The 11711-nt window shown below is 43.6% G+C and overlaps 1 protein-coding gene across 1 annotated transcript in view; it reads left to right on the plus strand.

The window, feature by feature from the left end:
- The window catches only part of Morc2 (MORC family CW-type zinc finger 2), a 40279-nt gene extending 31029 nt beyond the window's left edge, over window positions 1–9250 (plus strand). Inside the window, exons 18-28 of the mRNA XM_038326448.2 lie at window positions 450–555; window positions 1194–1326; window positions 3323–3397; window positions 3485–3865; window positions 4335–4466; window positions 4913–4967; window positions 5490–5631; window positions 5762–5983; window positions 6078–6171; window positions 8010–8198; window positions 8991–9250. Of these exons, the coding sequence (XP_038182376.1) occupies window positions 450–555; window positions 1194–1326; window positions 3323–3397; window positions 3485–3865; window positions 4335–4466; window positions 4913–4967; window positions 5490–5631; window positions 5762–5983; window positions 6078–6171; window positions 8010–8198; window positions 8991–9059 (1598 nt within the window). The 3' untranslated portion in view covers window positions 9060–9250. The remainder of the gene's footprint in view (window positions 1–449; window positions 556–1193; window positions 1327–3322; window positions 3398–3484; window positions 3866–4334; window positions 4467–4912; window positions 4968–5489; window positions 5632–5761; window positions 5984–6077; window positions 6172–8009; window positions 8199–8990) is intronic.
- Window positions 9251–11711: the final 2461 nt, after the last annotated feature.

The following is an 11711-nucleotide window of genomic DNA, read 5'->3' on the forward strand; positions in this document are numbered from 1 at the left end:
GAGGATCTGTGCCCTCCTGCTGGCCTTCTGACTTGACTAATATTCATAAACATAGCTTCCAACAGGAACAGAATCTGTTTGGCAGTGGCTTTGTGAGCACAGTCTTGAGGCTGTGTTAGTCCTCCAGTTTCTCTTAATGATGTGGACAGTCACACCACCTTGGAGACATTTTATACCACAGCTGGGCCAGGCTCAATAGGTTTGGTACCATGTTGTATTTAGAATGAATAAATGACTGAGCCTAGAGAAAGGAAGGGCTGGTGGCATTTAAATTCCATAATATTTTTAATCATTGCTCCAATCTCTGTCCATAAGGTAAATGTATCAGTTTTGTAATAATAAATAGTGTTGAAAGTCCAGGACATCTTTGCTAAGATGAGGAGCCTGGATTCCAGTAATTGTTGATAGATGTGGCTGACATGTAGGGAGGGGTGTTTTCTTTCTTGCAGATCTGTGTCTGAAATGGAGGACACTCCCCTTCCAGCTGAGTTCAGTAGAAAAAGATTATCCTGATACTTGGGTTTGCTCCATGAACCCCGATCCTGAGCAGGACCGGTGAGTCTTTAACAAGGATTGTGATTGCTCTTCTATCCCTATTACAGTTTTCTTTCTGTTGCTGTGTAGACATCACAGAACATCAGACATCTCAGAAGCAATTTGGCTTATACTTCCAAATACAGTCCATCATTTAGAGAAGTCAGGAATTTGAAGAAGAACCATGGGGAAACATTGTTACAGTGGCTCAGTAACTCAGGTTCCTGCTTAGCTTGCTTTCTTGTACAGCTCAAGACTACCTGCCTTGGGTTACCATCTGTAGTGGGTTGGGGCCCCCATACATCAATTAACAAAGCAATCCCTGACAAACATGGCATGCCCACAGACCAGTCTGATCTAGGCACTTCCTCAATCCAGGCTTTCTTTTCAGATGACTCTACGCTGTATCAAGTTGACAGTAAGGCTAACTCGACATTTACCAGCCCCACCACTGTTCGCTCCACTCTTGGGGTATTTCTTGAGGGCAATGCTGCTGCACATGGTTTGTGCACAAGAAGGACAAATAAATGTGTCCTGTAAAATACCATTTTTATATATTGGAAGCTCTGTGGTGGTTGTAAGACAGCAAATCTCTGTCCTATCGGAATGCTGCTTTGCCACCGGAATGCTGCTTTGCCACCAGTTTCTTCTCTTTGCAGCTGTGAAGCTTCTGAACAGAAGCAGAAGGTTCCCTTGGGGACATTAAAAAAGGACCTAAAGACACAGGAAGAAAAGCAGAAGCAGCTGACAGAGAAAATTCGCCAGCAGCAGGAAAAACTAGAAGCTCTTCAGGTATGCGGTCGTGAGCAAGTGGGCAGAGCCAGCCTGTGTCAGCAGTATGTCCAGGATAGAAGCTTTCAGTGGCTTTCGTGTTCCTTCCATGTGTTCACACCAAGGTTTTCTGACCCCGAATTCCAAACACTTTTCCAGTGCACCTTGTTGATTATTTAGGTAACAAACTTTTGTTTATATATCCAAATTGGTCCGATGTATTTAGAATGTATAAGCATTCTAAAAAATAAATATCCTATCATAGAAGAAATCACTAACTCAATTGTTTTATAACTTTTTTTGCTTCCTCCTCCCATTAAGAATTAAACTACTTTGTCTATGTATGTATTAGACAAGCTGTACCACTGAGCTACATCCCTAAACCCTTTTCTTGCTTTTTATTTTATTTATTTTTATTTCTTTAAGTCTCATTTAGTTTGCCTTTCAGGCTGGTCTTAGACTTAAGATTCTCTGGAGTAGCTCTTTCCAATTGCATAATAATTTTTTGGTAATTTGTGAAATTGAAAAGAGTTTACAAGCCAGGTGGTGGTGGCACACACCTTTAATCCCAGCACTCGGGAGGCAGAGGCAGGCGGATCTCTGTGAGTTTGAGGCCAGCCTGGTCTACAAGAGCTGGTTCCAGGACAGGCTCCAAAGCTACAGAGAAACCCTATCTCAGAAAGAAAAAAACAAAAAAAGAAAAGAGTTTACAAAATGTTATGGTTTTAAAAGAATTCTTTTCGGGGACTGGAGAGATGGCTCAGAGATAAAAAGCACTGGCTGCTCTTCCAGAGGTCCTGAGTTCAATTCCCAGCCACGTGGTGGCTCATGACCATCTATAATGAGGTCTGGTGCCCTCTTCTGGTGGGCATGCAGGTGTACATGCAGAGCACTCATACATAAAATATAAATAAATAAAATTTGAAAATAAAATAAAAAATAGCCTTGCAGGCAATGTACTATTTTACATTTTTTCAATTTATTTCTTCTCTCATATATTACATCCCAACCAGTTCCTCCTCTCTCCTCTTCTCCCAGTCATGTGCCCTCCACGATTTTACACATTTTACCAGTATGTAGAAGAGTTATTTTTATATTGCAAGTTTGACCAGCAAAGATTTTTTATTTTTAAGGTTAATCAAATTTTCATATGTTCTTAATGTTTCATGATTTCATATTTTTTAAATGATTTATTTTTATTATTTTAAAAATGTGTCTGCCTGTACATGCGCAAGTATGTGCATGGAATGTGTGCAGGTGCCTGTGGCATCCAGAAGAGGGCATCAGATTGTGGGTAATGGGACCTGAACTCTGGTGCCCTATAAGACCAATTTGCACTTTTAACCAATGAGCCCAATTTTGTATTTGTTACAAAATTATTTTCCTTTCTTCTGTGTCTGTACCTACTAACTGAAAATGCCTCTTTTCGGGGGGGGGGGGGGGTTCTCTGTAGCTTTGGAGCCTGTCCTGGAACCAGCTCTTGTAGACCAGGCTGGACTCGAACTCACAGAGATCCGCCTGCCTCTGCCTCCCAAGTGCTGGGATTAAAGGCGTGTGCCACCACCACCCGGCTTGTAAACTCTTTGCAATTTCACAAATTGCAAAAAAATCCCGAGTGCCGGGATTAAAAGTTTGTGCCACCACTGCCTGGTTTGGAAATGTCTTAAGCATGCTGGATTCCACTCCTTTCTCTGGCCTCATGCCAACTTCTCTCACCAGTTCTTTCCCACCTTTTTGGTTTCCTTTTTAGAAACTCTAAAGACTTCCCCAGTCTCTCAGTTGCTGAATCAGTCACTTAGGTACCCTTTATATATTTATATCTGTGTGCATATAGATGTATATCTGTTTGTATGTATGTATGTATATAATGTATACGAATATATACATGCGTGCACACACATATTGCCTTTGTAGTGATAATAGCAAACTTTCAGAAATAGACCTACATCACTGTCTCAGGCACATGGTGAGGGTCCAAAAAGATTGTAAAGAATTTATCATTACCTTTGTTTTGCAGAAAACCACACCCATCCGCTCACAAGCTGACCTGAAGAAATTACCCTTAGAAGTGACTACCAGACCTTCCACTGAAGTAAAGCCCAGGGACATAAGGGAGGTGGGGCTCTTCTGGTGTCTTAAGCTAGGACCAATGTTCCCACTGTCTTTGGGCTTTTTTTAGGAACCTGTACGGAGACCTCAGCGTCCTCGGTCACCCCCTTTACCTGCCGTGATCAAGAATGCTCCTAGCAGACCCCCTTCTGTTCAAACTCCTAGACCAACTAGCCAACTCCGAAAGGCTTCGGTTATCAGCAACCCCCCAAAGCTGCCTGCTACAGCAGCCCGAGGTGAAACTAGTGTATCCAGGCTGCTCCAGCCAGCTGAGGCACCCCGAAAGCCTGCAAACTCTCCCATCAAGACTGCACCCCGACCCACTCCTCCTGTGCAGCCCCCGTCACCATCTCTACTCCCAAACTCCAAGAACCTTCGGGAGATTCCTGCTCAAAAAGCCATCAAGACTCCAGTGGTCAAGAAGCCAGAGATACCTGTTAAACATTCCGTGGTGAGACACTTTGCTTCCTCCATGTTCCAGCTCATTAGCAATGCTGTAGGGAAAAAGTTATACTAGGGGAATCCAGGATCACTGAATCTTCATGCATTTCTGATGCCTTTGAAGAAGAGGAGCCTACATAGCAAGAGACTTGCTCAGAACTTACACAGTGAGTTTTTTACCCAGCAGACCCAACCTTGGTCTGCTGCAAACTTGAGTCAGCTCCATTGGCTTCTTGTTAACTTGGTGGCAGACAGCTTTGGTAGATTATGGCAGTGGTCATTGTTTGTCAAGGAGAGGCTGACTAAGGTTAAACGAGTATCTTCTCTGGTGACAACTGTTGTCAAAAGTCCACATAGTATAAGTACCAGGAGGTTGCTTATGTGTGTACTGAGTAATTCCAAGCAGGAACTGACATAAACTCTTGAATAGTTCTTTAGGCTGAACAGGACCCCTTCATGCTCCTACTCTTCTGATCTAGGCCACCTCAGGTCGGAAGCGGAGTCTTGCAGTCTCTGATGAAGAAGAGGCTGAAGAAGAAGCTGAAAAGAGGAAAGAGAGATGCAAGCGGAGCAAGTTTTCTGTGAAGGAGGAAAAGAAGGAGGCAAATGAGGTGGGTGATCACATGAGGCTTACAGGGATTGTCTCCCTGGGCCTTTGCCAGCGCCCATTGTGTTCATGACCTGAGGCTTTGAGTCTAGTTGACCTCTCAAGGACTCCTGTTAGCCTGATGAGTACAAACATGGGGCCAGGTAGGATCTTGAGGTTTGTTCTAATAACGAGCCAGTGTGTGTGTGTGTGTGTGTGTGTGTGTGTGTGTGTGTGTGTGTGTGTGTGTGTGTGTGTGTGTGTCTGTGTACACCTAGGGGCCTAGAATCACTTGAAATTTGTCTCTTGCCTGCTGTTTTATTCATAAAGGTGGTGGAAGGGTAGATATCTGGGACAGCATAAAAAGACATGTTACAGCTGGTGACCATGAGTAGCCAGTAACAAAAAAGAACCCTCCTTGACAAACAGTGACCACTTGAAGAAGCTTCTCATAGACTGTTCTCCTTGCAGCTCTCAGACAGTGCTGGGGAAGATGACTCAACTGAACTCAAGAAGGCTCAGAAAGGTAAGTTTAGGGAGGTCCCTGTCAGCCTGTTTTGGAAATGGAAATAGAGCCTTTACTGTCAGCAGCTTCCTCTTTAAGTTAACAGCTCTCTGAGCTTGGTTTCTATAGTTGGTTCAGCTCTCACTTCATGATGTTTAGTTTTACATGTGATGCTTGAGATTTTTGAGCAGACATGCATTAGATAGTCCAGTTTGGCCTTGAATTTGTAATCCTCTGTCTCAAGTCTCCCAGTGCTGGGATTAAAGGCATGAGCCATCATACTTGACTTGTGGTTTTCTGCTTTTGGGTTTTTTGTTTGTTTGTTTGTTTTGTTTTGTTTTGACACAAGTTCTTTGGTGTTTGCACTTGGCAAGTCACTCATCCTGTGTCTTGGCTCTATGACAGATAGAAGAATCCGAATTGCCAAACTTCAGAGTGCATACTAGGGGACTCACCTGGGGACTACCTTTTACAAGTACAGCATTTTCTAAGTTGGGAGCACTGATGTAGTTCTCTGATTTTCACTTGTGTTTGAACTCTCAGATAAAGGGCTGCATGTAGAGGTGCGTGTGAACCGGGAGTGGTACACAGGTCGTGTCACAGCTGTGGAGATGGGCAAGAATGTGGTCCGGTGGAAAGTGAAGTTTGACTACGTGCCCACAGACACAACACCAAGAGACCGCTGGTAATGCCCTCTTCTGGGATGTCAGAATAGCAGAAGTTAACTAGGGTAAAGGGAAGTGGTACCCTCATGTCCTTCCTAGCAGCCTATTAGGAGCTTAGGACAGACATGATACACTCTGTGTCCTCCATAGGGTGGAGAAAGGCAGTGAAGATGTACGACTGATGAAGCCACCTTCTCCAGAGCATCAGAGTCCTGACACGCAGCAAGAAGGTGGAGAAGAGGAGGAGGCTGTGGTCCAACAGGCTGCAGCCTTACCAGAGCCCTCTACCTCTGATGGTCTAGCCATTGAGCCTGACACTACTGCCCCAAGTACCAACCATGAGACTATTGACCTCCTGGTCCAGATTCTTCGGTTTGTGTTTCTTTGCCTTTTCCTTGGGGCTGACAATAGTTCACTTTTTCCATGCTATTCTGAGTTCCTGTCCCTCCCTTTTTTTCCTACTTAGCAATTGCTTGCGATATTTCTTGCCTCCGAGTTTCCCCATCTCCAAGAAGGAGCTGAGTGCTATGAATTCAGAAGAACTAATATCTTTTCCTCTGGTGAGTCTGGCCTGACCTTTGGTTGCTTATTACGATCTCATCATCTTCCCTTCTTACTGAGGGAATATTTGAGAAGATAGGACTGGTGTGCAGGAAAGAAAGCCAGCTTCACCCCTTTAGGCTCCTTTTCAGATTTAGGATAAGTGCATCTCTTTTCTTTTTCTCAAATCTGTCCTAGGTAACACTAATGAGATTAGACTCACTATACCTAGAACTTGGGATTTGGAGAGAGGAAGAGAGAAAGTGGTGGTATCTGGAGATGAACATGAGAACTCATGTGGCCCAGAGGACTCTGCTGGCTTTTTGCTTCTGCCATTTTAAGATTTGCTAGAGGTGGAGTTGCTGCTACTAGGTAGCTGGCTATAGCCTGAGAGAAATGAATGTTGTAGCAGTGGCCAGAGAGCCTTAGCAACTTGGTAGAGAGGGAAAACACCAAAAAACCCTAACCAAATAAAACAACTAGGGCTTCAATAGGTGCCTGCTTTTCTAAGTGCAGGGGACTGTTTGGAGGCCAGGACAGGAAGCTTTTGTAAGCAGCAGTAGGCTGAAAGATTTGATAATATAATACATCTTTGGATATCGATCTAAGCCTCATTTTTATGTTGGAAATGATTGAAGCCTAAAGAATTGTTGATCTGAACCATGCCCAGGGCCAGTTAGCAAATAACAATGGGTTTGTAAACTATATGGTGTGTAAAACAACTCAGCTCTGCAATTACAGCATGAACGTATCCAGAGGCGTCCATCAAAGATAAAGCTTTATTTACAGAAACACCCAAGTTGATTTTTGTCTGCTGTCCTGGCCTTTATGGGGGCACTTTAGTAGCATGTTGTGCCACATTCTTGTCTCACAGCAAGCCCAGCCCAGACTGTGGCTTTTGCCCTTGTTTAGACTGGGCTCTCCAGAGGCCCTAGGAGAACAAACATCTTCTACTTGTTACTTTTGGCATCAACTTGTGAAATTCAAAGCAAAAGCCAGAGTATGGCAGGACCTCAGCAGTAAGCACTACTGTCGCTCAGCCCAAAGAGAATCAGTGTGATTGTCCAAGTCTAAAAATAATATCTAGCTTGTTTTTGTTAAAGTAGTAGTACACAACTTTGATCTTCTGGTTGCAATTTCTAAAATCAAACTTTCAATTTTGTTCATTTTATTCCTTATCAGTATGTAAATGGTGCTCTCCAGTAATTTCACAATTAAAAGTTTAATATAATTGTCTTCAAGATATTTGCATTTGACTTAAAATTTATTTTGTGCAGGCAAGATTTTTTTATGTAAAATGTGAAGTTTCTGTTTTCATCATGGTGTGAGATCGTAATATAGATTGTAAGCCCCTCACTCAGCCTTCAGAGAAGCAAATCAGTGCACTGGACAGCCAGGACCTGTGGTAGTTTCCCTATAAAGATGACTTCCTTTCTCAGTGACTGTTTCTGAGCAGATTATACTGGGATATGACTTAAAATTGTGTTTAACTACTTCATAATAAAAGGCTTTGTTGTACAACTAAACAAATCTGGGGATAATTGCTGTTGGTAGGTGCTTGGTAAACTCTTTGATCCTAACACGATGTTGGATATAGAAGTCCTATTCTGGAGTTAGAAAGGTGTGATTAAACTAGGAGAATGATTCCACAGTCATTTTTAGCTGTGTGGAAAGGTAAGTCATCCTTTCAGTTTACTAAGCACTTTGCTGAGTGCAATGTATCCTCATCCTTGTGGTATCCTCAAAGGACTGCCACTAAAATCTCTTTACCTTGGTTCTAGAAGACTGCTTTCCCCTAGTACTGAAATAAACCCAAGTTACTTGTGAACTTATGGCCCTATCATGTTTCCTTCCACAGAAAGAGTACTTCAAGCAGTATGAGGTAGGACTCCAGAATCTGTGCCATTCCTACCAAAGTCGTGCTGACTCACGGGCAAAAGCCTCAGAGGAGAGCTTGCGCACCTCTGAGAGAAAGCTTCGTGAGACAGAGGAAAAGTTACAGAAGTTGAGGACCAACATTGTAGCACTCCTGCAAAAAGTACAGGAGGTGAGCCAGCAAATCCTTTGGAGAAGCTAGACTAACTGGTCTCTGAGTGAGGCTGGACTTTTCACAGGACTATCTACTCACAAAAGTGTGTTTCCAGCCCTGGCTGCTCTAAGTTCTCACAAGAAGGCTTGAAGTGATAGAGCTGCCTGGACCAGCCAGACCCCACAGACTGTATACAGTTTGCTTTGAGAACCCTTTAAGCCATAAGCAAAATTCTTACTTATCTAAATAGATCCCAGGTGGGGTTGAGTAGTGGAGAAATGGGATGTTGCCCCTTAGGGATCTGGTACATCTTTCTTCTACACAGTAAACTGGGGGCAGGCTGGTGGAGAAGCTAGAGCTACGAATGGGATGGTCTGTAAAGTAACGAAGGAGGGACTGAATCCAAGGGGAGGCTACTAGACTAGGATGCACTCTGCAGAGATACTTGAGACTAGGATCTGACTAAGCTGTAGTAGGGAATTATGGATGGTAGGAGAGGCAGGACCTCTAAGTATGTGGTTTGAACCTAAGAGCAGAACATCACTGGGGGATGTGGCATAGTCCAATGTTCAATATAAGACACTAGGTGGAGGGATGCAGAGAACCTGGTAAGACACTACGTGGAGGGATACAGAGAACCTGGCATTCCTGGGCATGCACAATGAGTTCTGACAAAGGATAACAGATTTAGAAACAGGGCAGGAACAAGAAACAGAGAGCTGGGCAAGAGAACAGAATGGGATTCTGGCCCAGTCCTAACCCCCAACCTGTTTTCCTGCCACAACTGACCCCCACCCCACTCTGTTCCAGGACATAGACATCAATACAGATGACGAGCTGGATGCCTACATTGAGGACCTCATCACCAAAGGGGACTGAGGAGCTGGGAGGCAGATAATTCCTCTGCACACCTGCTTCTCAGCACAGCAGCTTCTGGGGAAGGGGATTTCATTAGTGAGTTGGTGGACTTAATCTTGGTTTGACTCATGTGGGCCATTTGTGCTTTGGGAAGGAGATTTCTTGAATCTTCCTCCCTAAATTTACATAAATATTTATTTTTTAAAAGAGAAGATGTTAATGCCTGCTGTGAGACTATTCTTTTGTGTGACTCTTGAGGAAAGGGCACAGAGTCTGAGCCATTGAGCTCCTGTAACCTCAACATAGGATGAAGCAAGCACCAACCTGAAGATGGAGAGGCTCTGAGGACAGGAAGATCAACAATGGGATATGAAAAGTATGTGGCCCCAGGGACTCAGATCTACAAGGCCCACAAGGGGGTGATCAAAGCAGGTCCAATATCAGAAAGACTTCCTATAGCAGATCTCCTGGTGTCCAGTCAGGGCTATGAAGGTCTGTAGGCTACCTGAGCAGCTGTCAGAGTCATCCTGGCTGTGTTACCCAGACAGCTTGGAGATGATTCTTGATGCTCAAATTTCCCAATGCACCACCTACTTTGTTGCTGAAGGAGCCATTTCTCAACGTCAACCACACTGTCCAAGCTCAAATGTAGACAGCTCTGACTGGTCAAATTGCTGGGCTGGATAGCACTCTGAATGTTGAACTCCAAAGATTCTCAGGGTGTGCAGGTGTGAAAGAGCTCTCTGGAGGAGGAGGCTTCCTCAGTGGTGCTAGTTTCTGGAGAGCCTTTGCTGCTGCTTTTCTACTATGTCCTCTGTGGGCTTCATAGAGCCCAGCACCTCCCATACTCTGAAACAGTGAGGAGGAGGAGGAGGACCATGTGCTTCAGACAACTACTCAGAACCGGAAAGGCAAGAGTTTCATCTGATGGCCATTGGGAGAATTCTGGTTCTGGTCCCACCGAGTCTTCACTTGTGTTGAAGACCACTGAAGACAGAACTGTGACTTTGTACTCCTGATCCAAAACGCTTTGGGATTTGTTTTCTACATCTATCCACCTCCCATGGTGTTTGCAGAAGATGGGGAATTGGTGAGGACTATGCACATGTGGCTAGAAGTGCCTGCTTGGGTTCTAGGCTACCCCAGACTATCCCATCTGACAATTCCTGATACAGGATTGTTTTGGGGGGAGTATCATTCAGAAGTAGTCCTCTTCTCTGGAACATTCTCCAATAGAAGGGTTTCCTGTGTTGGTGCACATAACCCCCAAACCAACTTTCTGTTGACTCTATCCAGGCAGTGTGTGGTCCATTTTTGTCTCTAAACCCTGCTGTTTAAAGAAAATTGGTCCTGCATTTTTACTGGCAGGCAATACTTTTTTTTTTAAAACCTTCACATGTAATCAAAACGTGTTACCATAAATTTCTACTGGTGAGACTCCTTAAGTTCAGTACATTCTTATGCGAAATACAAGACCTTCCTCTTCATCCTGTTACATATCCACTGTCTTTGTTCTTAGCTTCACTTAACACCCACAGACACAGAACAACTTTTATTTCCTAGATGTTATATCTTTAACTTTCTGGATATACTAAATCCAACCTCAGCTTTTCTGAATGCTGCTTGATCCTATGCAGAGGTCCTACTGTTCTGATGGCAAGATTAAATGTAGGGTCTTTCCTGGGAGCAGCATGAAATAGCTGACCTTGGAACTGATTGATAAGGTATCCACCGGCTCTAAAAGAGAGGGATAGGGTTGAAGATGCTAAGTGACAGGTGGACATGGTAAGAATGCACCTATTACAAAGGGCTGAACATGAAAGCAAGGCTTGCTTCTACCTGATCCCCATGTTCTCCCTAGAGATCAGATTATTCATCTTGGATACAGCAACACATCTGCCCTCTTGGGTTTCCTTAGGTTTTTCACCAAGTACCAGAGTGAGTCTAGTATACATTAGCTTTGCTCTGAACCATCAGAGGACATTTCATTATCTTGAATGTGTTGTCATGTAACAGTCTGTGAACACTTGTGTTTCTAACATCTGTGAAAAAAGCTGTGGTGTGTGTATGCTTTTATCCATTACACTTACATAGAGGGTAAGTTCCAGAAAGGACATCAGATACATTCCCATTCTGCTCCCAACAGCTTCAGTTGTAACTCATTAATAGTGGGTATCTCCAGAAGTGATACTGGGCATCACAAATATGACTCAGCATTTTCATTGGCTTGCCCAGGTGTTTTGTTGGTGCAGAAGTATATATGTAGTTCTGAATCTAGGACTAGGGATCTTTTTGTAAATCATGAGTTTGCAAAATCCTCAGGAAAATAACTTAATAGGATTTAGGATTTCCAACCCCATTTGGGAGTAAAATACTGTCTACTACCAGGTAAAGACAAGGACATGACACTTGTTTTCCAAGAATTAGTACAGGCTGAGGAAACTTCTGGTTTCTTCATTTCATCTGTCTGATAGACACTGCTTTTTATCTTATAAGCTCGTATTTCCCATGTTATCAGCAGCTGGCTTATCAGCTTGGCACCTTTAGGGATCAGTAGTAAGTTAAGCTTGGTAAGACTCCAAATTTGCCATTTACACAGAACTCGTTTGGCCTGAAGGTTTTGTGCCTCTTCTGGTTACTTGGCCCCTATTTGGAAGGTCATCCAACAGGGTT

This window comes from Arvicola amphibius, chromosome 1, assembly GCF_903992535.2.
Source record: "Arvicola amphibius chromosome 1, mArvAmp1.2, whole genome shotgun sequence".
NCBI classification, from domain to species: domain Eukaryota; kingdom Metazoa; phylum Chordata; class Mammalia; order Rodentia; family Cricetidae; genus Arvicola; species Arvicola amphibius.